This window comes from Volvox carteri, assembly GCF_000143455.1.
Source record: "Volvox carteri f. nagariensis unplaced genomic scaffold VOLCAscaffold_7, whole genome shotgun sequence".
NCBI classification, from domain to species: Eukaryota; Viridiplantae; Chlorophyta; class Chlorophyceae; order Chlamydomonadales; family Volvocaceae; genus Volvox; species Volvox carteri.
In genome coordinates, this window is record NW_003307550.1 from 1,591,117 (window position 1) to 1,618,228 (window position 27,112).

General features: G+C 56.5%; 3 protein-coding genes across 3 annotated transcripts; 2 read left to right on the forward strand and 1 right to left on the reverse strand.

The window, feature by feature from the left end:
- Nucleotides 1-3,602: 3,602 nt before the first annotated feature.
- On the reverse strand, nt 3,603-13,078 carry VOLCADRAFT_103570 (uncharacterized protein; the record flags this gene model as incomplete). The annotated part of the gene is made up of 18 exons (XM_002947742.1): nt 3,603-3,815; nt 4,183-4,446; nt 4,937-5,005; nt 5,538-5,609; nt 6,165-6,278; nt 6,526-6,666; nt 6,916-7,020; nt 7,310-7,438; nt 8,956-9,091; nt 9,421-9,635; nt 10,205-10,352; nt 10,733-10,853; nt 11,416-11,632; nt 11,809-12,037; nt 12,444-12,586; nt 12,663-12,789; nt 12,854-12,914; nt 13,009-13,078. 18 exons carry the CDS (start codon nt 13,076-13,078, stop codon nt 3,603-3,605), a joined length of 2,574 nt encoding a protein of 857 aa, XP_002947788.1.
- A 518-nt stretch (nt 13,079-13,596) lies between these two features.
- Nucleotides 13,597-18,096, forward strand: VOLCADRAFT_103571 (uncharacterized protein; the record flags this gene model as incomplete). The annotated part of the gene is made up of 9 exons (XM_002947618.1): nt 13,597-13,656; nt 13,759-13,860; nt 13,932-13,982; nt 14,358-14,429; nt 14,640-15,635; nt 15,923-16,949; nt 17,064-17,380; nt 17,668-17,874; nt 18,007-18,096. 9 exons carry the CDS (start codon nt 13,597-13,599, stop codon nt 18,094-18,096), a joined length of 2,922 nt encoding a protein of 973 aa, XP_002947664.1.
- Nucleotides 18,097-18,996: 900 nt separating this feature from the next.
- Nucleotides 18,997-26,875, forward strand: VOLCADRAFT_88031 (uncharacterized protein; the record flags this gene model as incomplete). The annotated part of the gene is made up of 10 exons (XM_002947619.1): nt 18,997-19,032; nt 19,442-19,711; nt 20,404-20,505; nt 22,337-22,513; nt 22,852-23,013; nt 23,402-23,620; nt 24,334-24,782; nt 25,867-25,964; nt 26,030-26,346; nt 26,759-26,875. 10 exons carry the CDS (start codon nt 18,997-18,999, stop codon nt 26,873-26,875), a joined length of 1,947 nt encoding a protein of 648 aa, XP_002947665.1.
- Nucleotides 26,876-27,112: the final 237 nt, after the last annotated feature.

The window sequence follows — 27,112 nt, forward strand, 5'->3', positions numbered from 1 at the left end:
GAGCACGACGGAACAAGAGCGACTGCATTTATGCCGCCGTGGCATATACGCCGTGGCGTCTAAGCAATAACCGTCGCATCGACAGAGCACACAGAGCCCGGGAAGTGAAACATACGAGAGCTGCCCTGAGGTGCGCGGTTACACGGTACCCGCAATCGCGGTGGGGTCCAAACCCACCTGGAAATAGCCTCCAGGGGGCGAATCGAACATAAACAATCCTATCCATGCCAACACGTCATTCACCGTCACAATTTCCGCGACCACCTCCGCTGCACTGGCTTCACCTCCGCCTCAACCGCACCTCTGTTCCTTGCCGAACACACCTTTGCAAGAGATTTACCTTAGCCACGTGCTAGTAAACGCAGCTCTCGAAGGTACTCACCTCCGGCAGTAGTAGTAATAGCGCTGCCGCCACAGCGGCAGAACCACGATGTTTCCTCATGTTGATTGCAGGCCCAGGTTCATGCGGACAGAGAAACAAGCGGAGAGGGCGGTGTGTGTGGACAAGTGAGCGCCTGATGCACCAATTACCGGATTATAGCATACCAAGCGCACAGTTTTACCCCGACGGTACGACACAGTACGGCAGACGTGCACAGTACAACAAGCGGCACATCAACGACCCACGGGGCTGAAGCCCTAATGCCGTACACTTACATGAGGTACTTCCTCTCATGCATGGCCGCAGTATCCTGAAGGCAAACGTTATTAGGTACAAGTTCTGCACACAAGTGCGGGTGTGTCCGTAAAAGCCGGGGGGGCCATGGACGTTGTATTGGTATTGATGCGGGTACGTGGGAGGTCATTATCATCCTCCCTCGTCCGCTAAGGGCGAATCGCCTCAGCGCGACGTGCCTGGCCTCCCAAATTTCCGAGAGGTACCTGGCCAATGCCAGGGGTGGCGCCTCAGTCATAATGGTGCGCATGCTGCGCCCCTTAAAGGCGAGATCACCATCGTACTTAGCCCGTATGCAAAAGGGGGAAACAAGGGGACAGGATTATGGTCACGGATTGCGAACCAAAAGCGCCCATGACAAGCAAGTATGGCCCAGGTATATACGAACACATACCACAACAGAGCAATTCCCAGCCGCTCATCAGACGCTACCATAGTGCCGTTTCCACTGTTCCTTGTCCATATCATGCTTGGCAGGCGGCCGGCAGCTGTGACCTGGATTTGCTGCACGCTAGAGACCTTTCCGAAAGTCGTTGCTGCTGCTGCTGCTGCTGTTGCTGCTACTGCTCTGCTGCCTGCCGCTTGCCAACTATGATCGCTCAATGCGCACACACTCGCATGAATGGCCCAACACCCAGCCCCTTCCAAACCCATCCCCCAACCTACCTACCCACCATCTAATCCCCAATCTAACCCCATCTACGCACTTACCTCCAAATTGCAAAGCATGCAGGGCCCAGTTCCCTTGGAGATGCCCCTGGCATCCTGCGGGTTGACACGCCTCATTACCCAGCCATCGTGGCCAAGGGAGGCGCGTCATGGGAAAGAGGACAATACAGCACATGGGACACATATAACATGCAACACGTCTACAAGGCTACGCAAGGCGCGAAAAAGCATCGTATGGGGCAGGTGAACACGAGCCACATGCTTGTGTAACTCGTTCGTTACACATACCACGCACTGCAGCACAAACGCCACGAACATTATGATCACATACATGTACGACATGCATGTGATCACAGAGCCATCATGCTCGCAGGGAACACGCTGCTTGCGCCGATCTGCAGCCTGTCTGGTAGATTAGCAAGCTGGTTCGGGTGTATAGGTGATTAACTGGTCGGTTGTTATCGGTTGTGGTGCTCTTCCGTGTGCCGTAGCTTGTGGAGCATCACCCTAATGTGCTTTTCATGTCGCGGTACATTAGGAGGATTAGTGATAACTGCACAGTGGGCTTTGTGTGGAGACATTTAAATGGGCGTTTATTGATAGACAATGTGCGCCGTATTGTTCGACATCTATAACATCTAGGTGGTTCTAAAGCTCACTCCAGGTAGGTTTCTATCCTGCCCCTAACCGCTAATAGGTTAGGGGCTGAGCTTGAGAGTTTAAACTCAAAGGTCGCCAGACCCATACACACTAGTCCGATACACACACACACACACACACACACACACTTCGACTTCTTCACGCTTCGATTCAAATAGGCACGATGCGTTTTCCTTTTCCACGCACAGACACAAGACGCACCACCTACGTGTGTTTGGATGTTGGGGTAAGAGCTACGGATCGCAGCACCACGTAGCACGTAGTCTTTAGGGAGCGATAAGCCACTTGAGTTTTGTTCTTGGATATTGGGTGTTACAAGCTTCAGCGAGCTCAGGCGAACCCGGAGGCTCATGAACCGCTTTGACAGCGCCAAAGAGAAAAAGTGAACAAAACAGGATTATGCAAAAACGAACGTTGTGTTGACGTGTTAGCATCCGTTAGCATCCGTAAGCTCGGAACTGTGTAACACACAAGGATACAGGGGAAAGCGTCTTATGGCCCAGATGGAGACAAGTCCGTGCCTCCATCAATCGGGCAGCTGAAGTTATTATGAATGTATTCGAGAGGCCATACATGCAAGGTGAGAAGCTCCTCCGGCTGTCGGCATACATAGGTAGGTAGGTGGCTGGCAGAGGTTAAGGTCTGACTTCTGAACCCGGAGGTACCGGGTTCATATCCACCTACCCTCCCCTCGATGTGTGAGGGCTGGTGGAATGGGCTGTGGCCCCCCATCTTATGGACGGTGTAGGAATTAATCAATACAGCTCGCGAGCTGACCAGGAACTAAGTTGTGGCGCCGTTGATCCGTTAGATTTGGTTGGATGCTGGTGCTGAGTAGCCGAACCCAAAGAGTACATTCTGAAGTCGGATGGGGTGAATGGATTAGGGTGCCCCTCGAGCAGGTGAGAGCAGGGAATTGCCTCGGGAAGGAGGCCACTGGTGAAACTGTACCACCCTGTAACAACAAAAACAACAACATAGGTAATACAGTTTCTAAATTCCTCTATGCAAATCCCTTCTCTCCGCTTCCACACATTCGCGACGGCCGCTTGACAACACGTCAGGCGTAATTACTCTTTACAGTGGGGACCTCGCAGCCATTGTATGTGTCCCACGTGTGCGAAACAGCCGTCTCAATATACATACACACACACAACCGTAGATGGGTCAAAAAAAGTAAGTATGTTTGTTTTGTATTAGCATGGCAGCAACCCCATCCTCTTCTGCCTTCTCGTCCCCGTCCTTGCCCGGTCCCCTCACTGCATTGTCAATTTCTCCGGCCCGTCCTCCATCTCCAAAAGGGATGACACATACAGCCAAACGAGGCCAACATCATGCACCGCTATTCCCAGGTCAAGGAAAAGGTTCCGGTATTTTATTCATATTAAAAGAACTTCCCCTCAAAAAACTCCCACGCCCACAATTTCCTTTTCGCCACTGAACACCTTTAGGCTCTCCCCGCCCGATCGCCTGTCGCGTTGTATAACTGTAGCTTTTCGACTAAGCACGTGCGTACGGCCTCGTTTAGCTCCCAAGCTAAAAAGGAAGCTGGGCATGGGGGGCATCATCCAGTTTCCTAATCACATTATCCCCAACCCTAACGCGGCTTCTCCGCCGCGGCGTAGCTGTAGAAGCTTGCGATGGGCGGCACTCGCTCGTTCCAGGGCAGGTGGGGCAGGTGGCGCCCCACCATGTCCTTGGGCGTCAGGAAGTCCAGGAGACGCAGTCCGAATTGCGACAGGAACGTCGCCACACCCTCCCGGGTAGATTCGATGCCCGACAGGAAAGGCTCGCCCTTGTTGGCCACCGACTGGTTCATTTAGAGGTACACGTATGAACGTTTGCAGGGTTGTGATATTTACAGAGCTTAAAATTCGGATAGCAAACGCCCAACGTTTTAGGGCGGAATGCGGCGAGGCAGAAATGCGACGCATAGTGTTTGGCTGAATCTACTTCTGCGCTAGTCGAATGGATTTCGCCGTCGGGGTTGGGACTTGAATCGTGCTGAGAGAGTTTCATTTAAAGGGTGTTGCTGGTGCTGGATTCTAGTTCATGCATGCAGCCTCACCCGTGCAGCTGTGAGTCACCACTGCATACACAAGTACCGGCCCACCCAAGGCAAGCAGAACAACACACACCATAGGCGTACAGACAGACATACTTGCATATACACATACCTTGCGCGTAACTTTGAAGCCAGGGAACTTGCCTCGACCCTCCAGGGCTGCTGCTGCCATGAAGTCAAAGAAAATGCGACTTCCAGGCGCTGACAGACCGGACAGGGAGCGGAACAGCGCGGCACATGCGTCGGCTGGCAGGTAATAGATAAGGCCCTCCACAGTGAACAACGTCGGCCGGTCGGGGTTGAACCCGGTGCCGGATAGCGCATCCGCAAGGGGTACGCGGGACAGGTCCGCGGCCACGTACACGGGGCGTTGGGTCTGTGTCCAATTCGGGGATCAACAAATTGGGGTACGTGGGGAGTGTGTTAATGGAATGGTGAATGATCTTGGTGCATTACTTTTTGCATGGAGGAGGAAGAAAAGGGTATGGGGAACGGATTGGGCCTGCGAATGGAATGGATGGGCCGGCGGGGACGCACGAGTGCATTGAGCTGGTACAGTGTTATACCACGACTTGGGAAAAGTGCCGATCGGCGGATGCAGATCCCGTGATATTCCCAGGGTACTACATACAGTAAGTGCAGAGGGAAGCATGCGTGATGGAGGCGAGAGGGGGCCCGGGATCCCTGCGTCTACTTTGCATCAACTTAGCGCAAACCCTACAACCTAAAATGCCACACGCAAGACCATCATTCCTCTTCCGCGTTGCCTTACATCTCGCTATCCATCTCCCAACGTTCCGACTCGGCCCCGACATCCAAATCCCAACCCATCCAAACCTTTAAACGCCAACCACCCAACCACCCACCGGATCTCTGATGAATCCCAGCTTGTCCACCAGTGCCTTCTTGGTTGCGGATGCTGACGGCAAATCCACCTGGTCCCCAGGAGGAGGAGGGGGGGGGGAGGAGGAGGAGCATTGCGGAGGGGCCCCTTCCGACCGAAAAACACACAAACATATACACACGTACACGTACACACACGCGCACGCACGGCATTTTGTTCCAGTCCCTATGCTCCTTCGCCTCTTAAATGCCGCGGCTGCCGCGGCATGTAAGCTGTAGCGGTGGCAGCGGTGGCAGCACCGTACGGCCGCTGTCTTTGGTGGCCGCGGTGCTGGGGTGAAGCCTCTTGCCACGACCCTTCCCACATACACGCACACGCACATACACGCACATCAGAAACAGCAAAATAAAACAAAAGGAAGCATGACAGCGACTACATGGGTGCTAGGGGAATGGTCTCTGGGTGTGTGCGCGTGGTTCAGTCGCTTAATAAGCAAAAGCGCATACTCGACACCCCGGCCCTGTGAGCACTCCATCTTGTCTCAGCCATAAGCCCTTTCCCAGCATTACCAATTAAATGCCACGCAGAACCACACGTCCCGAGGAACACACGACCGCACTCACTTCGAAAAACTTGACGCCGCCTCGTCCAAGTCGATAGGCCCGAGTGTCATACCCGGCGGCTAGCAATACCACCTAGGACGAGACGACAGTACGACACCAATGGGGCAGAGATTATGTAGAGGAAAACAGCAGCAACGAATCAAAAGGAGGCATTACACTATCAAACCCCACAGCAGCAGCTGCAGCAGCAGCAGCAGCAGCAGCAGCAGCAGCAGCAGCAGCAACGAATCAGGGCGGGTGGGAGACGCCGATAGGAACGCCGCAGATTGTATGCCGCAGATTGCATAATGGGACAGAGCTGTGTTGAGGTGCATTGCCCCGCCATCACGCACACGTGCAAAAACTGGGCTTCTCGCCCAACCATGTCGCCAAACATCGCCAGCCAGTTCCCACCGCCACACAACACGCGCAACACCACAACCCCGCAGGGATGTCGTCCCGTACCCCTCCGTCGCGCTTTCTTCCAGTACTTCCCAACCCCTATCCGCCAGCCCTACGAGCACTGGGCAGCCAATTATGCCTTGCCGGACCCCACCCCGCAAAGATCCCGGTAAATTCCATCGTCGGGCCGTTCGGATGGGCGTGGCCCCTGTTTTCCGTTTGCTAACCCCGACTCGACCTCCCCACCTGCTTAATGCCTGATGCCAGCGCTTCTCTTACGGCGGTGTCAAACCACTTGGTCCGCGCATCGATGAAGTTGACGGCGCCGGGGACGCCCCAAAGCGGGTTGTCCAGTGTGCGCTGCGGGTGGGCGCACACGGGATAGTGCTCGCACTTGATGTCCGCGGTGGCTCAAAGTGTCGTGCAGCTGGCTCCCGCCTGCCAGCCGCGCATGCCTGCAGCGCATGGCTTTCCTCCCTTCCCGTTTCCTTGCCCACGTACACTCTTACACGCACATGCACCCGCCGTGCACCCGCCGTGCACCCATGCACCCATGCATGCATGGCTGTGAACCTTGACCGATGTTCCCTTCCCTCCGGACACATACCTTGAGCTGGATCTTGCTGAAGGGCAGGTGTTTCAACACCCAGCTTCGCACCGGCATCAGCTCATCGCGAAGGAGTTCCGCCAGGTGGTCGTCATTATGGTTTGGGAGGCCCATGTCGCGATTGAGGGTGCGGAACACCAGCTGCGGTGGGAGCGGGATGAGGGGCGGGAAGCAGGCATGGGAAAGCCGAGGCTCAGGCCCAGGCTAAGCTTTAGGTATTAGGAAGTTCATCTCTCCCTATGCATGCTAGACCAGCAAAGTCCAGATCTTGAAGTTGCAGCACCACCTTGCATCCGGGGAATCCATTAACCAGCCTGCGGCTGCCATCAACCATGCGCGCCATCAGCCAGCCGGCGCCTGCCGCTGCAACCGTCTTCGCAACATTCGTACCATGTCGTAGTTGGTGGGCTGTCCACGGGTGACGAAGTACAGTACTCCGAGCTTGCTGCTGCCCTTTTTGTCACTTGAACCCGTGACGGAATTGGGGGGAATCACCTCCACGTTTGATGTTGCCATTGCGGAGGCGGTGTTGGGGTCACCTGGCCTGTTGGGCCTCACACGCTTTTGAGTCGTAAGCAGTAACGCGGATTCGGTGTTCTGAATATAGTTAGCCGCTGGTTAGGATTGCTGACTTTGCTGCTTGAGGAAAGATGCGATATGGATGAGTTGCGGCGGTTTGGTTGGCTAGTGTGCTGCTGTGACACGTGTCCGTGTTGCGTTTTGGTTGGTTTGTAGGTTACCGAAGTGGTCGTTTGTTTTATGCAGTGCAAGTGCGGTGCCTGACCGTGCGGCCAAGAATGGCGAAATCTTGCAAAGATGGCAAGTACTCGCGTGAAAGGAAAATGATATGAACATCATGGCAAGGGCGTCTCTGAAGTGCGTGCGCGTCGGTAGCCCTCACGCGCGAAGCAGCCTGCCGATGGGTTCGGCGTGTCGACACGTGCCTATCATGAAATGATTTCGTTACAGTGGATCCGAGTGGGTCACAGGTGCGTCGTGACATGTCCACGTCGGGCGGTCGCGGGGCTGTTGGGCGGTATGGGACTGTCCAACTCGGCTGTCAACGCACCCTTTTTTTCCATTTATTATGGCGGCAAGAATTCTCCTGTCACCAAATTGAGACGCAGATAGACCTCAACTGTTGGCGTTTTTGCATCTTCGGCCCAATCCAATGCAGAATACACACGTTGGACCCTTTTTAACATGGTGCGCTGTTCAGTTCCCGCAGTAACAATTGCCGTTCGGCGTACAGGTCGCATTGGTATAGGCTCTTGCATGTTCTCGTCTCGCTAATACCACGCAGAAAACTGCTCACATCGTCACAGGCATCAGCAGACGTCGAAATCCATTACACGTCCTTCTCAGGCAACCAAGTTGCACTCAGGAAGCACCCTTTCAGCCCCCTACTGATGCCGCCGTGCGGCGCCAAAAGGAACCGCAGGAACACTTCGTCTCAAAGAGGACTGGGCCACGTTATGTCAGGCGGTAAGCCCGAGTCCAGTCACAGCAATGCTGCAATGCACAAAGCGCTGCGTTCTTCGAGCATGAGCAGCACGCACGCAACGTCTGCGCCACGCATGCACGCACATCCAGCGCGCGGGCGAGTGATCGCTGCACTGCCAGCATCCTCCCTGCGACCCTAGGCTCCAGTTTTTCAGTCGGCCCAGTTGCAGCAATCCCCGGCTACGGTTGCCACAAACTACTGGAGTAGTACATATGCGTATGTAAAATTGCCTTCTCGCAGCTCAAACGATACATAATACACATGAACTGTAAAATCCTAGCACCTTTCCCCTAGCCTTGCACGTCCCCAAACGCTATTAAAGAGCATAAAACCAAACCGCGGCCCCGGAGGTTATGTGACACGTCCCGAAGGACTTAGGGCGGCGCTCGTTACCCTCCCGGAAAACCTGCGTCGGCGGCCGCGGCCAGTACACAGCTCCACAGCCTGCTTACCCGCCTCACAAGACCACCTACTCTTGTTCGACCCGTAGCCCAGCCGGTTGGCCGCAGCATGATTCCCACCACAAATCCCTTCCCCAGACACCAGTTCCCAATTATATGGAAGATGACGACTAGCATGCGCGTGTCCATTGGTCATCCCAGGTGGGCAGTAGCTACCCCCCACATTGCATCCCCGCCTTGTCCGCCCGCCCTTAGCGTCCTTGCTTCGCGCGGTTTAGCCGCATCTCTTCCAGTACCTGCAGAGATCCGGCCAACACGAGGACGTGGCCCCCGTCGCAAACGAGCGGTGGTTATGGCAGTTGCTTAGCCTAACGGCTATGTTACCGTCCCCCGCGTGGCTTTCCTAGGCTAATCAACTACTTCAGTAAGTCAGCAATGTCCAACATGTCGCAAGAGCATCAGGCGCAGCATCACTTGGCATGCATTAAAGAACACCAAACCGCAACCCGCCGCATGCCCGCCCACCTGCGCAATGAAGTCCACGTCACCCTGATCCCGCATGACACCGCGCGGCAGGAAGTCCTTGAGCTCCGCCGCCTCGCGCAGCAGCTTCTTGCGCTCCTCCTCCACCAGCCCGCGTAGCCGCTCGTCCTCGGCGCGCCTGCATCAGGAATAGGAAAGAAATAAAGCGGGTCCCAATGCGCCCAGGATGCAAATGGCCTAGGGAAGCAGGTTGCCTAATGTCTAACAGGGACCCAAGGAGGACAAGCAACCGAGGACTTCGGACAGTGTAAGCACAGCGGACATCGAACATGGCAGTATATGAATTACGAAAAGACCATTGCTCGCCGCAAAGCATTTCACCTCGGACGGCTGCCACACTGTAACCCAAATCGTCCATGTGTACACAGCAGGAACCCAATGCGATCGTTTTGCCGACACCAGAGCACGAGTGATATGATGTGGGTTGAAACCCCCCATGGCACCCACTTGGCGGCGTCCTCCGCCTCCTCGCGCGCCTTGGCCTCCTCGAACGCCTTCCGCTTCTCCTCGATGAGCCGCTGCACCTCGCGCTGGTGCTCCGCCAGACGCATGCGCCGCTTTTGCGCGTTCAACTGTTCCAACCGGTCGTCTTCCGCAAACTTGGCCAGCATGCGCTGCTTGAAATCCTCCTCTTCCTTGCGGAAAGCCGCCTCGCGCTCCTCCTGTGGGTCGGGTACAAATGTGTGCATGAGCGTGTTTGCGAATGGAGCCGCAAATAATCGTGTGTGTGCGCGCGTGCGCACTGGCAGTGCACTGGAAGACCAGTACTTTGCCCATGCCAGTCCTTGCCATCACCAGCCCTAGCAGCTGATGTCCCTAGCACCGTACCAGCTAGCACCGTACCGGTACCAATTACCGCTTCGCGATCCGTCTTGTAGCGAGCGAGATTACGGTTGGACTTTAAACATCTATTCAAGCCCTAAAGCCCAGCGCGCATGCAGTTTGCATGTGGCGCAATGTGCTCCAGGGCGTCGTTGCCCCGCCTTCTTGTGTGGAATTCGCCAATGTGGCGAATTGTGTGGAATTCGCCAATGTGGCGAATTCCACACAAGAAGGCGGGGCAACGACGCCCTGGAGCACATTACTCCATTTCATCAACCATTTCCGGCTCCTGAATGGCTCGCGGTCGGGATGTGTCCACCTCACCTTTACCCAGGCCTCTTTTGCTGTGGACCAACCTACAGCCCCCGAAGTAGTGGGGCGATGCAACATATTGTTGTTTCAGCCGCACCTTCAGCTTCATCTGGTATGCGTTGGCGCGCACCATCTCCGCGCGGGCCTCCTCTGCCTTCCGCTTGCGCTCCTCGTCCTCCAGCCGCATCTTCTCCTCGGCCTCCTCCCGGCGCAACATGTTGATGAGCTCCTCCTCCTCCATGCGCCTGCGGAACGGGACCGGGGCGTCACAGGACGGATAAGCTGTGCGCCTCAAGTGCGCTAATGCAGCAAAAGGTCAACATATGCGCTCCGGCAGGCACTGTGCGCACGGAGCCCGCGCTCGGGCAACGAGGCACCACTCCCCTCCTCGCAAAACATTTCAGCTTTGTGCGCGGCGCCAACTTACACAGACGACGCAAGGCTAGGTTAGCCAAGGTTTCGCAACCGGCTGCTAACATGGTGCAGTTGGCCATTTAGGTTGAGTCGTGACGACCTCGTGACCAGCGTTCCGTGAACCGCAAATATATTTTGAGAGACAACCCGAAGACATCAATTCGATCGAAACACTCCGTAAAGCAATTGTGCCGCTTTGACAAGCCCCTACCTCGCCATCTCCGCCTCCATCTCCCGCTTGACCTTCTCGTACATCCGGTCGGCGATCTCCTTGCGCATCGCTTGCCGCTCCGCCTCCTCACGCTCGCGGTCGCGCACCGCCTGCCAGTATTCTGCAAACCGTGAACGGAGCGGGAAGCGGCGCAGACACCAATTTCTGGGTTTACTTACACGCTAGGAGAACATGAAAGATAATGAGAGGAAGGCGCACGAACCCAAATCAAACTCCTGGTCACCTCCGCTGGACGCATTCCTGCGCTGCAGCCTCCATGTATGTAATGCGCGTAATAGTGGACGTAGCAACCCCCAAATATTTCAGCAGTGACCAGAGGAGTCGGGCCGCAGGTACAAAGCGCCGATACACCCAAGACGCAGCATGCTTGGCCGCCCACGAATGCGCCTCCCGTTGGCCACGTTTAGGTTCCGTTAGGTCATCAGTCGCAGCACAGCGCTACGTGTGCGCCTTAACCAGCCCTGAGGCCAGCCCGGGACTACTAGACGCCACGGTGGCGCTCTTGCTAAAAAGATCAGGCGGTTATCTGTGTCATGCGGTCAAACCAGTCTTTCCCCCCATCCGTATTAGCTCATTTCCTCTGCTGCTGACTTGCGAAAGCTTTGCAGAAATGAAGCCCCTGAGTTCAAGCGCTACAATAACTGCAACACCTTCCTACCCACCGGCAATTTTGCGGTCCTCCGCGGCTGCCGCCTCGCGCTCCTTTCGTCGCAACTCATCCTGCTGCTTCAGGAACGTCTCAATGAAATCCTTCGTCTCATCCTGCCGCTGCCGCTTGGCCGCTGTCTCCGCAGCGTCTTCCAGCATGATGCGCTTCACCACCTCGTCGATCATGGCGCGCTCGCGGGCAGCCTCCTGCTCAGCCAGTCGCGCCGCCTCCTATGCACCGCAACAGCCGTCACGACAGCAGGATAAGCAAAACGCACGGTGCATTACATCCACAAGGACTCTGATCCCCTAAGAGCTGCAACCCATATCCGTCCACGCAGCCCGTTCCATGCATGCCTGCTCCCGGTTTCATAACCGTGGAATACTGCTTGCCCTCGTATACACACCTGCCGCTCTGCCATTTGTTCCTCAAGCATCATGCGCGCCCGCACGTTGGCCTCCCGCCGCTTGGCCTGGTTCTCCGCCTCCATCACCTCGGCCTCCGCAGCTGCTTGGTTGACATACTGGTTGATGGCCCGGTCGTACTCTTGCTGTTGCTCGGCCAGGACTTTCTTCTCCACTAGCTGGTCAGCGCGCGCTTTGTTGACACGTGCAATGCGGACCTTCTCGGCCAGACTACACACCCCATCAATGGACGCAGCACCGGCAAGACATGTGGGTCATGTGCTACGTGTTGCATGTTGCTGTGCAGGTGCATCCTGACACGTTTGGTCAGCAAGGTTGAAACCTTACGGTCGATTTGTCAAGCACTTGTCTGCGTAGCGATAGGGTTTGGTGGAAGCAACTCCCATGGCGCACGTAATGCGCCACGATGCCGCGTGCACTACTGGCTTAACTCCCGTTTGATTCCCTGACGCGGCAACAAGATCTCTTAAGTCGAAGCAATGGTTATACTGCGTTGTTGTGCCTTCCACGCAGTTTCATAGGACACCTGCCTGTAAAGGCCGTGTGTACCCTTGTCCACAAACTCGACCCATACAAACGTGACAACGCCCCCGGGAACCATCGACCCGAAACCCACCTACGGATTTCCTCGCTCTGCTCCCGGAGTTTCTGAATTTCCTTATCCTGCCGCTCCTTCTCCTGCTGCTTCCGTGCCATGGCCACAGCTAGTTTCTCCTCCTCTTCCGCACGAATCGCGCTTAGTGTTTTTTGCCGCTCATTCTGTCGGGTACGTGTTGCACATGCTTGAGTCATGGTGGTCAACTTGCTAGGGCTGTGGTCAGGTACGACTTATTACCTGGTACACTGTTTCCAACATCTGTGCCTCAGCATCGCGTTCCTTGAACTCTCGGCCTTTCCGCTTGAAGTCATCCTTCACAGAATTATTTGCTATCACATCGAATCTCTTCTGGTCGGCGAAGTACCTGCATGGGCCACGGGTGTCGACCTGTCCATGGTTAGCATGCGCTACGCCCATGTCCGACACACCTGCTGATCTCGGCCTTCGCTGCCTCCGCAATTCTCCTTGCAGCCTCCCTTTGCTCAACAGCTGCAGACACACAGACGCCCGGTGCACACATTTTAGGCGCGCTGCGGGCAAGGCTTTCGAAAGCCCGAAGGACAGCAGCGTAAACCCTGCCTACCTTGCGCAAGCTGACCCCGTTTTGGAGGACGAACATCGCTATTGTGGCACGTGCAGTCGCAAGCTGACATTCTAGCAACCCAGAGCTCCTCCAAGCCTTTTTTGGTTACTGCTTCAAAAGATAATCAAAATACCTTAACCTTGGTAAGATACTGAAATATAACGCAAGAGAGTCGTTGCAAAAACAAGCGGAATCAAGCCACGACCGTGGCGTATGCGAAGTCCCTGAAGACAAATAAATGCCAGGTCTCCCAGGCGCTATTTGTGCAAAACGTCTCTCTGTTTGTTGCACCATGCAGCCGATGCTTTCCTCTACCTTATATAGTACGAGCAGGATCCAAGCGGAAAAACGAAGTCTGTCACTCTTCGCCAGCGCCTCTCCTAACGGCTGTATCGTGTACTTGTGCATTTACCAATATTTCGTGTCTACCTGTACATGTATGTGGGACATTAAAAGCGCGATATGTTCGCTTCAACATTGTACTGGGGCAAAGCAGCGTCCAGGCAGTGTAACTTGGAGCTTCTCGCTTGCCTAATCTGTGGTCTGAAGTGCTTAATACAATAGCTAAGATAATAAGCGCAACTTGCCATGCTGACCAGGCGGAGTGAGAGCTGTCCGCGGCTGGCACGGAAAGATTCTTTACAGCAGGTAGTTAATAGGAGTTTGACCCCACAAAGGCAACTAGTTCAAAAAAATTTCAACATAAGCATGACACGGACGCGTCGATAATGCCCGTCCGGACTTGCGCAGGCCCAGCCGCTTGCACCGTTGAGCACACCTCCTTCGCGGAGCTGCACATTGCAGGACTTAGGGCCCGAAGATAGGCAGAAGGTCGCAAAGCTGCTGAAGCAGGTGCGGTTTAGCATTGGGAAAAACTTTTGAACGCCGTACAAGCGTGCCTACAGGGACGAACCATTCCACAGGTCGTGGACCTTGGCCAGGACGTGCAGCAGCTCAAGCTACAGCGCGATGAGGTGGGTCCGTTTAGGGTTCTATGGCGGACCTTCTTGATCTACGTCAGGAAGGGGTTCCTTCCAAATTCATGCGTCCTTCGTTCCTGCTACTCGCCTCGGTGCCACCCGCATGGCACACGCTGACCGCAAGTGTTGTTCCCTTCTCACGCTACACTTCAGCCCTAACATACTCGTACTGCAAATACATTACCTGTTCAGTTTTATCCAACCTTTGGCCATGCCCCACCCACAATTTGCGCATTTCAGCTTGCGCAGCAAGCCCAGGCCTCTTCGCAGCGGGAGCGAGAACTGCAAGACGAAAATCAGCAGCTGCAGAAGGAACACCAACTGTAAGCGCACGGCTCTTCCTCGCCAAACACACCATGTCCCCACCAGCGCAAGGCCCCGATGCAGTTTTCATATCCCTCCTCATACCACATTTGCAGGCTTAAGAGGAAGCTAGCTCAGGTGCTCCTGGTCTTACGAGCCAGCCAGGCAAAGGCAAGTGATCGCAATAAGCTCAAGTTCGCACTTTGCCTCTTACCTCCCTTTTTGGGTGCAAAGTCAGCAGATGCTTTCATTTTCTGCGGAGGAATCTGTGCGTTGCTGAATGAATAAAAAGGATGATCTGTTTTGTCCTCATACCTCAAAGACGCGTCGCCATCCCTGGATCCTCAGGTGGCAGCACTAGAAGCCACGCAGCAACCTTCAGTTCAAAAACTGCAATGTACAACGGAGGTGCAAACGGATCCTGTCAACATGCTCGCACTTGCAGAAGCACGAAGCTCAACTGCATCCAACGTGCACGCAGCACCGTTTCTGCAGCTGCCTCCAGCAATTCCTGTTGCTGCTGCTCAGCCCGCTGGCCACATGCTCGAGCCTGATGGCAATACCGCCGACAATACTGCCGCACAGCGAGCGTCCCTCGTTACTTCACCCAGCGGCCCGCCGTTCCTCCACGTTGCACCGGGCGCGCATGTCAACATAACCATCAACCATGTGCCTGAGCCGGCCGCAGTAACAGCAGCAGCAGTAGCATCTGGATCAGCGTCTGGCGCAGTAACAACAGCGGCAAACCCTGCAGGCCGCGTGGGGGCGTTGGCTGGCAACTCCAACAAAAACATCGGCATCCTAGAGGCCGGCTCCGAAGCCGAACCCACCCAAGCGATCTCGCCAGCCCACAGTCCGCAACGAGGCTGTATCGAGGGGGCCGCGTCCACGCTGGCAGCTCTCCAGGACGGCTGCACCGCCAGCGAGAACGGCTCCGTGAATGTCACCTCGCCGGCCGCACCAGCCATGATTGCCATACCCACAACTACAGCAGCAGCCTCGGTCGTAGCCGCAACGTCCTCTGTTATCGCTGTGGGCCCTCGATCAGAGGCAGCGATGCCAGAGGTGTCTACAGGTAGCTGTACAGCAGTGGGTGCACCCGCATCTACATCCGATTGGGTGCGGGCCGCTGCCAGCTGGTCCGTACAGCAGCAGGCAGCTGCGGCGGGAAGGGAAGCACACGATTACGGCTTGGGCATGGGCACGGTGCCGAGAGCACCACCACGGCCAGCCACAGCTGCGGCGTCGGGGCCGTCCGCGTCCATGTGTGGCAAACCGGCTGGGCCGCGGTGCGTCCTGGTGGATGCCACCATGCAGCGCTTCGAGGCCGTACCTGTGCATGAGGTGCGCGTGCTGCCACCCACCCTATGGTCACCAACTCATGGCACCATTTGGCTTGCTTAGGAATCCACTTACTACGCTATACACTAGGGAGAAAGGGAAAGACAACCTGGCCCTGGCCGGACCAGACGGTGGGGATAGGGAGGGCCCATGAGGTGCCCTACGTGAGGACGTATGTGGTAGAGGTATACCTTGGTGCCACCCCGTCCCACCCCACCAGCAGGGCAGCAGCTTCACTCGTTCGTGGTTCGTCTTTCCCCACCCCACCCCTCGCTTTCCAAAGCCTGCAGGTCCGAGTCGACAGCCGCGAGGTCCTCACAGCTTCGCCGATGATCGTGCCACCCTGCGACGAGGTGGTGGCTGCGGCATCACGCCTCTTAGGTTGGCAGGTGCAGCATGGCTTTGCTGCTGCTGCGGAAGAAGGATCCTGCGCCGGGAGCGCGCCTTCGACCAGCGCAAGGGATTCACGCTCGGGGCGCAAGGTGCTTAGCTATGACCCAGCCATTGGCCAGAGCGGCGCCTTCTACTTCGTGGACGTGCCTGACGTGGCTGGAGAGCAAGTAGGTGGTTTGGGTGGCCCAACACAACCCTCCGGCAGGCCTCCTATCCCTCCGCCCTGCGTTGACATGGTTGCATCTGTGGCATCCACGCCCGCTACGGAGCGTGCTAGGGGTTCGGGTTCGGGTGGCGGTCCTCAACTGGCATCCTGCCAGACGGCGTCGATCTATGAGGCCGAGGCAACTCTCCGACAATGGTCAGACACACACGATGCCGTACCAGCCATCGCCCGCGTCAGCGGTTCTGCGCCTGCAACTACGCAGCAGCACCAGCACGCCCACGCCCACGCGCATCCGCGGCCGCATCCACACCAGCAACATTATCGCCACCAGCTCCACAAGCATCCGGTTCAGCAGCTGCAGCACCAGCAGGAATTGCTGGTTTTGGAGCGCCCGACGCCAGCAAGTCCGTGCAGCTCCTATACGACAGACACCACAATTACTATGATGACACCATCCATGCCTCACGGCATGCAAACGCCGCCGCCGGTACCCGGATACAATGAAACGCCTGCCAGCAGCAGCATGAGCCTGTCTCGAATGGCGATGGCACTTGATGAGATGGCGCGCCGGCAGCGCTGGGATGTGCAACCGCCAGGTTGTGTGGCACAGCAGCAGGAGCAGCAGCAGCACGAGGGAGCAGGTGCAGCACAAGCGGCCCCGCCTAGAGCCTCTGGGAATGGGTCTCATGTGGTGGGGCCTGGTGCGGGACATATGCGGCTTGGCGCCCTGGGCCATGGCGGCTTTGGGGTTGCTGCAGGTGTGTACCGTCTCGACTGTGCTTGAAAGTAAACTGGTCATAGTCAATGACACATGTGTGCTTATGCGGCTTATGGCATGGCTGAAGCGTACGGGCTCTATTCACCCTACACAGGGCCAGGACCCACCCATGGTTGCCGCAAGCTCCGTGACTCGTTCAGCGTGCGGGGCCCCCTGCCAGCGCAGCAACAGCAGCATCTGCACGGACTCAGGCACGGAAGCGGGGTTTCAGCTGCTGCCGCAGCAGCAACGCTGTCGGCGACGGGGGCGATAGCAGTGGCAACTGCAGCGAGCAGCCCGCTACATTCAGCGACGGAGGCGGCAGTGACCTCAATGGACGCCATGTCCACTTGCGGCAGCTCCACGCATTGGTTCGGCGGGTGCGATGTGGCTGAACGTTATGACGACTCGTTGGTGGATATCCTGTCACAGGTAATGATCATAAACGGATATGGGCTATGCCTCCCAAAGCACTCGCCAGCGTCCAAGACTCTTGCGGATTCCGCCGAGGCCCTAATAATTGGGTCCAATACATTTCAAGGCTCCAAACCCGTAAAACCCGTAAAAGGACCAACTTTGTGGATCGACCCCACCTGGCCTTCTAGCGCGGGCCAAGCAACCGGCAACCATTTCATGTCCAGAATAGGAAATTAGGTGACCACAGGGAGCATGTTCAGGTGCACCTCACGCATCGCTTGTGCTTTTATCCCCCTTGCCAGGCAGATGAGGAGTTGGAGTATCAGCAACAGCAGCAGCCGCAGCGTTGGCGCCGGAGGCCACATTCGCGGCCGCATCGGCTGCCATCGCAGCCAGCAGCTGCAAAGGCCGCACCTGTCATGCCCGCACGCTTGCACGCGGCGTCGGCGGTGGTGGCGGAGGGGGCTGGCCCACTTTTAGAAACAGTACCGACGAGGGCAAAACTGCATGTAAGTACCTTGCATTGGCAACCATTCTCCACCACGCGCTGCATGCATGTTTCCTACTGCATCCCTTGCCCTGTTTTGGTCGGGTGCCTGACGTCAAGCTGCCTGCCACACCTGATGTGCTCCGCGGGTCAGGCCGCCTCCGCGGAGGCTCTCCTTGCGGCGAACCTGTACGAGGAGAACGACGTCTTCAGCGTCATCCTGGAACAGGAGGGCCAAGCGTGAACACCAAGGAGTCATGGGGACTGCTCTCGCCGCCTTCCGGCCTTTCCGGTGCCGTGATCCGGCCTTTCGAATGCGGAGGCATGGAATGAAAGGGATGTTTATGCTAGGACATGGGTACCAACAAAATGTAATATGGGAGCCGGCTCGGGTACTGGCCGATGGCAGTTAGTCAGCTACGGCAAGGGCAAGTACGCCCGTTCGGTTCCGTATCCAACGAACCCCGTTTGTGCAGGAAAGAGTAGCTATAACTTATTCAAGTACTGTACATCTGAGCATTTCTCCTGCTGCTGACAAACTTGAACGCTTCACCATCTCGGCTACAGTGTTTTTGTTCTTACATCCAAAACAACCCTGCTATTTGGGTTATCATTTTCAAAGAGCATTACAACATTTGCGTAAGGCACCTACCCTTATTTGGTTCCAAAGTTGAACCTGGCGTCCGAAGACCATAAGGCGCGACTTTTGGCTTGGCAGTGTTTTGTCTGATAGTTTGGTTTAAAGGAGCAGCTCTTACTCGAATGGTAAGTTAGCATTTTATGAAACGAGGGTACTGAGCCTTTTGCGAAAATTAGCTGTGTCGTCCTGCTGGACTTCTTCCTAACCCGCCAAGTTCACGGTTTCGAGGGTATGCATGCTCGCAAATTGATTTTAGCCACTTCGATTTTGCAAATCTGGTCCGCTTTAGCTCAAAGTCGAGGAAAAAAGCTTTGCAAGCTGACGGATTATGTTCCCGCTGTAGGGGGCCATGGACATCGTGCCTGCTGACAATGGGGGGGAAATGTCCCCTCTATTTGACATAAGGCAAGCAACTCTTAATTGGGATTCAGTCCCTGTCGGGTTCGATCTCACTGGGTGCTGGATGTGTGCAGGAATCTCGGGCCGGTTGTGCATGCGGCACAAATGCAATACCAGAGACAGATAAGGACGTTGGCAACGGTAAGGCTCCCAGTTCCTGCTGCCGCATCCGCCGGCGGGGGTCTGCTATCGTATCCCAAAACCCTCTCAAAGCGCAGCGCCCAGAGAGGATGATTGAAACCCCGATATACGTCATCATTCCATTGATCCATCCGGTTTCCATAATCCAAGCAATTGTGCGCTGCACCTCACCTGCGGGACGATCCCACCCTCCAATCCCCCTATTCACGCACGTTGCAACAGTACATAATGACCTCGACCATCCATGGTCCGGTCCCGGGCTCTTCATAGTGAGCTCCCACCATGTAACGTAAAACATAATAAAACACAACGCTGCCCCAGGACAGCACCTTTTGAGCTGCCAATTGCATCTGGGCCTATGTCACTTTGCCCTTACATCTCACTTGCCACGGCCCCTCTCTCACCCAAGGGTACTGCTTGCCCAAGGGTGGTGTTGGCCTGCCAGAGAAGAGATACACTCCTCACACCCCCTTACCCACCTTGTGGGTCAATACCCCTGTCTGATCGCCCGGCATGGGACACGGGGGATATTGCGTCACAGATTCAAAGACAGTTTGAGCTGATGGCGGAATCAAACGGCACCTGGCGGGAACGGGAGCGGCGGCGTGAGGAGAAGTATTCGCAAATCAACCAGGGTAAACAGACGCAGCGGGAGAACCTCGCGGAGTACAGCGCGCGGGTGAGTCACTCGTACTCGTACATGGATGAGTCAAAGGTCCGTCGAAGGTTCAAACATTTTGGGGTTGGAAAGCCCAGACGGACTTCCCTGGGGGAACCCATATGCCAGACGAACATTGCCGACCCAGATGGCCGCGGATGAAGGAACGACTCGCAAATCAGAACGGGTGGACGCGTAGAGAGGTGAAATCGAGGATGAAATAGGTCTGAGACCTCTCAAGGCAGCCTGGCGTGTTGGTCTCTTGACGAACTGGGCTGCGAGCCGCAAGCGTGCTGGTGTACACGTAACCTTGAAAACGAGACAGTGCACTGCGCGCCCCACGCTTGGCATGTCTGTCCGTGTCGCCCGGCAGGCCTGCTGTGCAGGCCTACTTTCGGTTCTTAACCATGACTTCGCTTCCCGCACTTGCTTAGCATTTCCAGTCGCCACCAGCACCTTCTTCCCCCATGGCCCTCCCCCTTTCCCCTCTGCCCGTCCCTGCCTCACCCAGTTTTACCTCCTCAGCCCTGCGCTGTCCTGCCTTAATCACCTCTCAGCCGCGCTGCCTCCTTTTCTTCGCCGTTCCCTGACCTGCGGGTTCCCTGCTCCTATCCCACCTAACCTCCGTCCCTACTTCCATCTGCTGCCCTGCGCTCAACTCCCCTCCTTTTCCCCGCGCCCTTCCTTGCCCTATCCCCTCTGCTTGCGAGTAGATGGCTGAGAGACGAGCTGAGCGACTGGAGGCCGCCTACCGCCACGCGGAGGCGGTGAGGGCAGCGGCGCTAGCTAAGGTGCAGGCAGTGGAGGACCGTATGGTGAGTAGGAGAGTGTGGGATCTGGGGTGGACCTTACAGGCCTGGTGGCTGTGTGGAAGAGAACTCTATGGATGAGCTCCCTGGCGGCCGGGAGGAAGAACATGTCCCATGATTCAGTCCCTGTCGCTGGTTAAAAGTTCAGGCGCGAAAGTTGAAACAAAAAAGGATGGGGGTGGTTGGGCAGCAAAGGATAGTGACTAGAACTCCGACATGGGGAGAAAAAAACACCCCACGTCAATCCACGCGAATGACCACATATACATACGTATCGCTACTCGCTGGTGGGCCAGGAGGAGGGGGCAGGATGGGGGGCCCTCAAAGTCGGGGCTGTGTGGAGAGAAACACGCCTTGAACATGCTGCATAACGGTCAGCGTAAGGAGTTTGGTGGGTGCGGCTGCTGGTGGCGGTGGTCCTAGGCTTAGTCGTGAATTGGCGTGTAAGCTGTACGGGGCGTCGTGTGTCTGTGTGTGCGGATTGGGAGAAGCTTCGGAGCAACGGGCGAAAGGGAGCGAGGGTTGGCGTGCTTTGCAAGGGCTTGGGGCTTGGGGGGTTGCTCAGCGGGTTGGGTCTTGTTTTGAACTATTCGGGCACAACAGCGTGTGATGTTTTGCGAGCGCCGAGCGACCGTTGGAGACGAGGTCTACCTGCCGTGGAGGCGACGTGCTGCTCCTCTGCTGTCGCGCTGCGCAACTCTTGTGCATTCGCGCCACCTGGATCCATGGCCATATAACCATAGCCGTGTGTGTTTCATATATCCGTTGCAGCCCCGCGCACCGGGGTCAATGGCGGTCTTTTGGGGACTGTTTGTTCGTTGACGGTTGTAAGCACGGCTCCATGGGTCCAGCTACACCTCCCTCGTCGTGCCGGGATATGTTACATACTGCTCCGGGCCATGGACGTCCCCAGAAATGTCACTTGCGCATCATGAGCGCAGTCTGGGCCACCTCCTCCTGGACCTGACCTAAGCCAGCCGCGCCCCGCCCCAAATCGAACCGACCGGTGTGGCGGCACTGGTTTGCTGGCATTGATAATGTTCAAATGTAAACTGAGCTTAGAAAAGGAAAAAATCCAAAAGGGGGAACCTTACGGATTTTAGGATGTGTGAGAGCCGCCGGGGGAGGCGTTGCCGTGACCCTGTCCTTCTATCCATGTAATGATTTATAGTGCAGCGATAGTGAATTTTCATAGAGTGCATAAGGTGGCGGGAGGAGGCGTCTCTCTTATCTCTCGTCATGCCTGTGTAGTCGAGACTGGCCGCTATGCCCCATGGCTCCCCTGCTGGGGTCTTCGGTACTCCATTGCCGTTCGGCGGTGGCGCTGGAATCATCCCGGTCTGGACTCGGACTAGGCTACCAGCTGCGTGGTACGGGAGGAAATTCACCCGCGGTGGAAATTGCCGGATGTTCGCATTCGCCGTGCAAAGCAAAGCAGGGTAGGCCGCACAGGTCCATGCGTACGGCAGACATGGCATTCCTTCCCATGCGTGGATGTGGCGGAATGCACAGAGGGAGTAGTGGCCAATTCACAACGTATCTTTTCGCTCGGTAAGGGAGACCTTCTGCGACATCCGGAGACCGGGGACAAAAAAACTGGAAGCGATTTTGTATCATACGCTTTTATCTCTACACACACATGCCGTGGATGTGTTCTGAAGGGGGATGATGGCAATCCACATTCGTCTCAGGCGCCGGTGCCGCTGGCGACACCCGCCAGCGCGGTACCCTATGGGGTACCGACCACTGCTGCTGCGGAGGCAGGTTTCCCGCCATGACGATTTTCCCCCCAAGTTTACACTGCTTTTCCCCACCACCCTACATCCTCATTTCTTAGGTTCGGTTTGCGGAGGAGCGTGCCGACCACGCGGCTATGGAGCGGCAGCGCATCGCGGCCTTGGAGGCCAAGCGGGAGGCGACCTACCGCCAGAACTTGGAACTACTCGAGGGGCGGAGGCAGGCGATCCTAGCACACGAACGTAAAGTCGAGGACATGCTGCGCCAGCGGGAGGAGGTGCGCGCTGGGGATATGTAATTTTAAAGTGGTCACGACATGGGCGTGAGATGATTTGGGTTTACTGGTCTTCTGAGTGCGGATGTGTTCGGATGTGTTTTGTTTCATGCTGCTCCTCATCGCCCAGGGCAAATTTGCATGGCAGTACGGTGTTTAGATAAGGCATACCGAACGAACCGTGGGCGCTTTTTTGCTATCTTTCTCTCTCTTCCCCATCCCACACACAGACAGACACACGCTTTCTCTCCGATCTACCCTCCCCAACTCTCTTAACGAGCCATCAAACACCAGGTTTAACCCCCTCTCCCTTGCTCCCCCTCTCTCCGCTGCTCCGGCAGCTCCGGCAGCTTCAGGCCCAGATCAAAGCGGAGGAGGACTTCCTGCGGGACCAGCAGCGGCGGGCCATCAAGGCGCGTGCGGAGGGCGACCTGGCAGAGCGAGTGGCGCACTTTCACGCCAAGCAGGCCGCAAAGGAGGAGCAGGCGTCGCGACGGATAAGGGTAGGTCGGGCAGAGCTGCGGCAGTAGGGGCGCTGCGACGGCGGAGCTGCGCGCAGTGGTGTCTGTGTGTGTTTGTGTGTCTGTCTGTGTGTGTGTGTCTTTGCATTTGTGTCTATGAAGAGGCAACTAACACACATGTTTGCAGCAGCTAAGTGCGGCATTCTGCTCTTTCTTTTGAATCGTTTTCTGCGTCACATGTTTTAATCGCAAACCTAAGCGTAACGGAAACCTATGCAGATGCCTATACTGTGTACGCAAGTATGTATGTGTGTGTGTGCGTGTTACACCTCGGTTGCGTTACCCAGAGAGGTGTGACGAGCCCATGCAAGCTAGAGGCCCAAGAGCCACAAGCCGTATGCATGTATGTAATCTGTGTATATATTCGTAGGAGATTGAGGACCAGCGTCGTATGCGTGCTGAAGAGTTACGGCAGCGGTTCGAGTACATCGCCGCCCAGGCACATGATGCAGCCATGTTTGCCGAGGCAGAGCGGCAGGTGTTGGCGGGCAAGCTGGAGGACAAGGCATCGCGCGCGGACATGCTGGCCGCGCATCGGGCAGCGCTGCTAGCGGAGATGCAGAATCTGCGGCACCAGATGCAGCGACAGGTATACGGCATTCTTTTCGTCTTCAAGAGCTTTGGTTTTTTCATTGTGTGGTGCAGGGACGCAGTTTTGCGGTGTAGTGCAATGTGCAAGGGTTTTGGTGTTTTTTTGTTTTCTTGTAATGAAAAGGATTGTTTTGAATATCTTAATGGTCCGGAGCTGTATGTTGCTGGTTGAGTTGCAGGGTATGCAGTATTGTAGATAGGTCTGTCCTTTATGTGAAAGTTGCAGCATCGGAAACAGCAGTAGCTGCCGCAGTTATGTTGTTCAGCAGAGGAGTGGGCCGCTGCCCTGAGGACACGTCATAGATTCGGCATATTTGTTGCTGGGGCGTGGGTCGCTCGTGGGGCACCTCGCATCCCGCATGGAGCTATCCTGGCGGCAAAAAGTAGGGACCTAGGGACTGTCGTTGGCATGTTACCGATTGACCGACTGACTGACTGACTGACCGACTGACTGACTGACTGACTGCACCGCGAGGCCAAGAACGCGGCTCGTTCCCACACATGCCAGATATAAGCAAGGAATGTGTCAATACACATCCTGGACATAAACCTCGCGTAACCCTATGACTCCGCTATTGCATCACCTCATCCTCACTCCCATTTGATTTTTCTCTCCCCTTTCCCACGACCCCTCGCTATCATCTCTAGGCCTTGTCCACCTAACTGGCAAGTCCTGAACCTTCCTTCCTAACTCCTCCCCCATGCCTGCAGTTGTTTGCATATCTGATACATATAGTCCCCTCCTCCAGTCTCAGCACTGGTTGTGTCTACAACACGCTTCCAACCCCCACCCACCCAAACCCCCAGGAGGAGTATCTTCGCAGCTCCCTCCTCCGCATGCAGCAACTGGGTACGGTGGCCATACCCCCTGAGGTCGTACGTTCCCTGGAGTCTGTGCAACTGGCGGGGCCCCTCATGGCGGAGGCCGTACTGGGCGGCGGCGGCGGCGGGGGCCGCAAGCCGCAGCTGCTGCTGGAGGATGGCGGCGGCGGGGGCGGCGGCTACTCGGAAGGCTACGGCGGCGCCGCCGCCAGCTCAGCGAGGGAGATGAGCTCCGCGCGTGGTGTGGGAGAGGCCCTGCCAAGCCCCCTATCGACACGAGCGCAGATGGCACGGGTGCGGAGACCCAAGTCGGCGGGGCCGACGCCGCGTGGCATCAGGTAAGGTTTCGGAAAGGCACTTGGTCACTTATAAAGGGAAAAGTCACTTGGTCAGCCACGGGGAGGGGGGAAAGGGGAGAGAATGGCGCCAACACCGCCTGCAGGGATAGGGCCGGAAGAGGTCGTGGGGGCCCGGCACGGGCGGACCAGTTTGTGGGTGTTGAAGAGAACTGGAGAGGACAAAGGGGGCTTTGGGGGGAGGGAGAAGAAGGCAGCATGCGGGTAAACACAGGCATCGTGGTGTTTTCCTTAGGAAGGCGAGGGGAACAAATGGTGGATGTAATCAAGATGACGGAATGGAAGGTCAGGGGAGATTGAAAGAAAGAAGCAGCAGCAGCAGCAGGGCCACCACCGCGTCATGTAGAGAGGGCCCATTCTTTTCCGCATGTCTTTGCTCTAACCTCGATGCACCCCTATTCCATCCTCACCCAACTGACCATGTTTCTCTTTGTTAGATTTCTATGTCGTCCTTCTTCTCTTCAATCAGCATGTTCCCGTCATTTTTCCCTTTCTCTTGCACACAAACATACACACACGCCTGCGCGTGTGGTCTCCATGGGGCCCACATGCGTGGGGACCCGCAGGGGCGTGTCGCGGGGAGCGGGGGGGAGCTACAGCGCCGGCGGCGGCCGTGGAAACTACAGCCCGCGAACGACCTCACTTGGCAGCGGTGCCGGCGGCGGCAGCGGCATTGCCCCAGCCCCCGGCCCCGGCAGCGCCGCAGGCAGCGGTGCCGTTGCACTCGTCAAGGGTCGCCACCCTGGCTTGAGCGATATCCGGCCCGCGAGTGCTGGCCCAGGTGCATGCGTGTGTGGGAGGGGATGGAGTGGGGGAGTAGGAGGAGATGGGCAGATAGCAGGTGGCAGGCAGGAACAGAAAAAACAGGAGAACAGCACTCAGTGTGTTCAAAAGGAAAGGGAGCACTGCATGCGTCGAAACACACACGCGCCGATATCCTGTGAGGAGGGCCTTATCCAGGCCATTCGCAGGAGGGTTGGAAGGAGGGTTTTTCGCGTAAGGCAACAGGGCGAGGCGGTAATGGACGAAACATCCATCTCCCCTGCGCTCACCGTCCGCGTTGCAGCGCATTTATACAGCGAAATCACCCTATTTTCTTCTTCTTCTTCTCCTTCATCGTCCTCCTCCGTGTCCCACTTATCCTGGCACGAAACCCCGCCGCAAGTAACCACACATTGACGCCCTTCCCGCCCTCCCTCCTTACCCTCCTTGTCCCCCCCTCCTCGCAGTCCTCGCCACGCAGAACTCCGCCTCCGCCGTCGCTTCGCCCGTCACACCCACCACTTCCGGCCCCGTGCCGTACGCTCCGTACACTGTCCCTGGCGCTCGCGGCCGCAGCGCCGCTAGCTTCAGGAGACAGACGTTGGAGGAGGAGGTGGCAGCGTTGGAGGACACCTCAGGACGCGCAGTGGAGGCGATGGCCAGTGGTCGCTACAGCGGCGTGCATGAGGTATCACGGCCGGGCAGCCGACGGGAAGAGGAACTGCGGCTTGTTCTACAGGAGGAGATTGCCAAGGAGAGCGAACGGCAGGTTCTCTTGACCCAGGTACGTTTTGCGATTGCTTGTTTTGGCTGTTGCTTTCTGCTGCGGCGTTGCTGGAGGGCTTTTGAGGTTGCAGGCGGCATATGTTTTGTTTGTTATATTATATAAGGCTGTGTGCCCATGTTGTTTAGCTGCGTTTGTGTTGTGGATGGATCTTGCTGCTGAAAAGGATGACTGTGGTGGATGCTCTATGCTTACCGTGTTAGTGGTGGTGATGATGGTGGAATGGTGACGATGGGGGGTGGTTATGCTGCTCCGCTGCTGACCAGTGATTACCTTGACAAGGGCTTATTTCATCATAACTCAATCAGTTATTTCCTTCTTAAACCGGTGCAGCGGCGGCCGCGGCCGCGGCTCCTGCTACTGCTACGAACGGCGGGTCTGTCAACTGTGTGATGTGTGATGTTAATCGCAGGTGTCTGACGAGGACGAGCGAAGTAGGTTGGTCAAATACTTTACGCACGAGCGTGAAGACGCTCGGAGACGCATCCTGGCACTCAGCAGTGCGGCGCAGGCGGCCCTTTACAACTAACGTGCAATATATGGATGCCCTACGGTGATGCACTACAGCCGCCGCCGGACTATTACACATATATTATACTTCACCACGGCCCCGGCACCGAGTTGCGGTGATGTGTGCCGGTGGCCGTAGTGCTATGATACGGAAACACGCAGGCGGGCGGAGACTTGGAAGCTCTCGGCGAGGCGTTTTTTCGCCGTTGAACCGGGATGGGAGGGGGAACCTGAGCCACGTGGGGAGTGGCGGTGG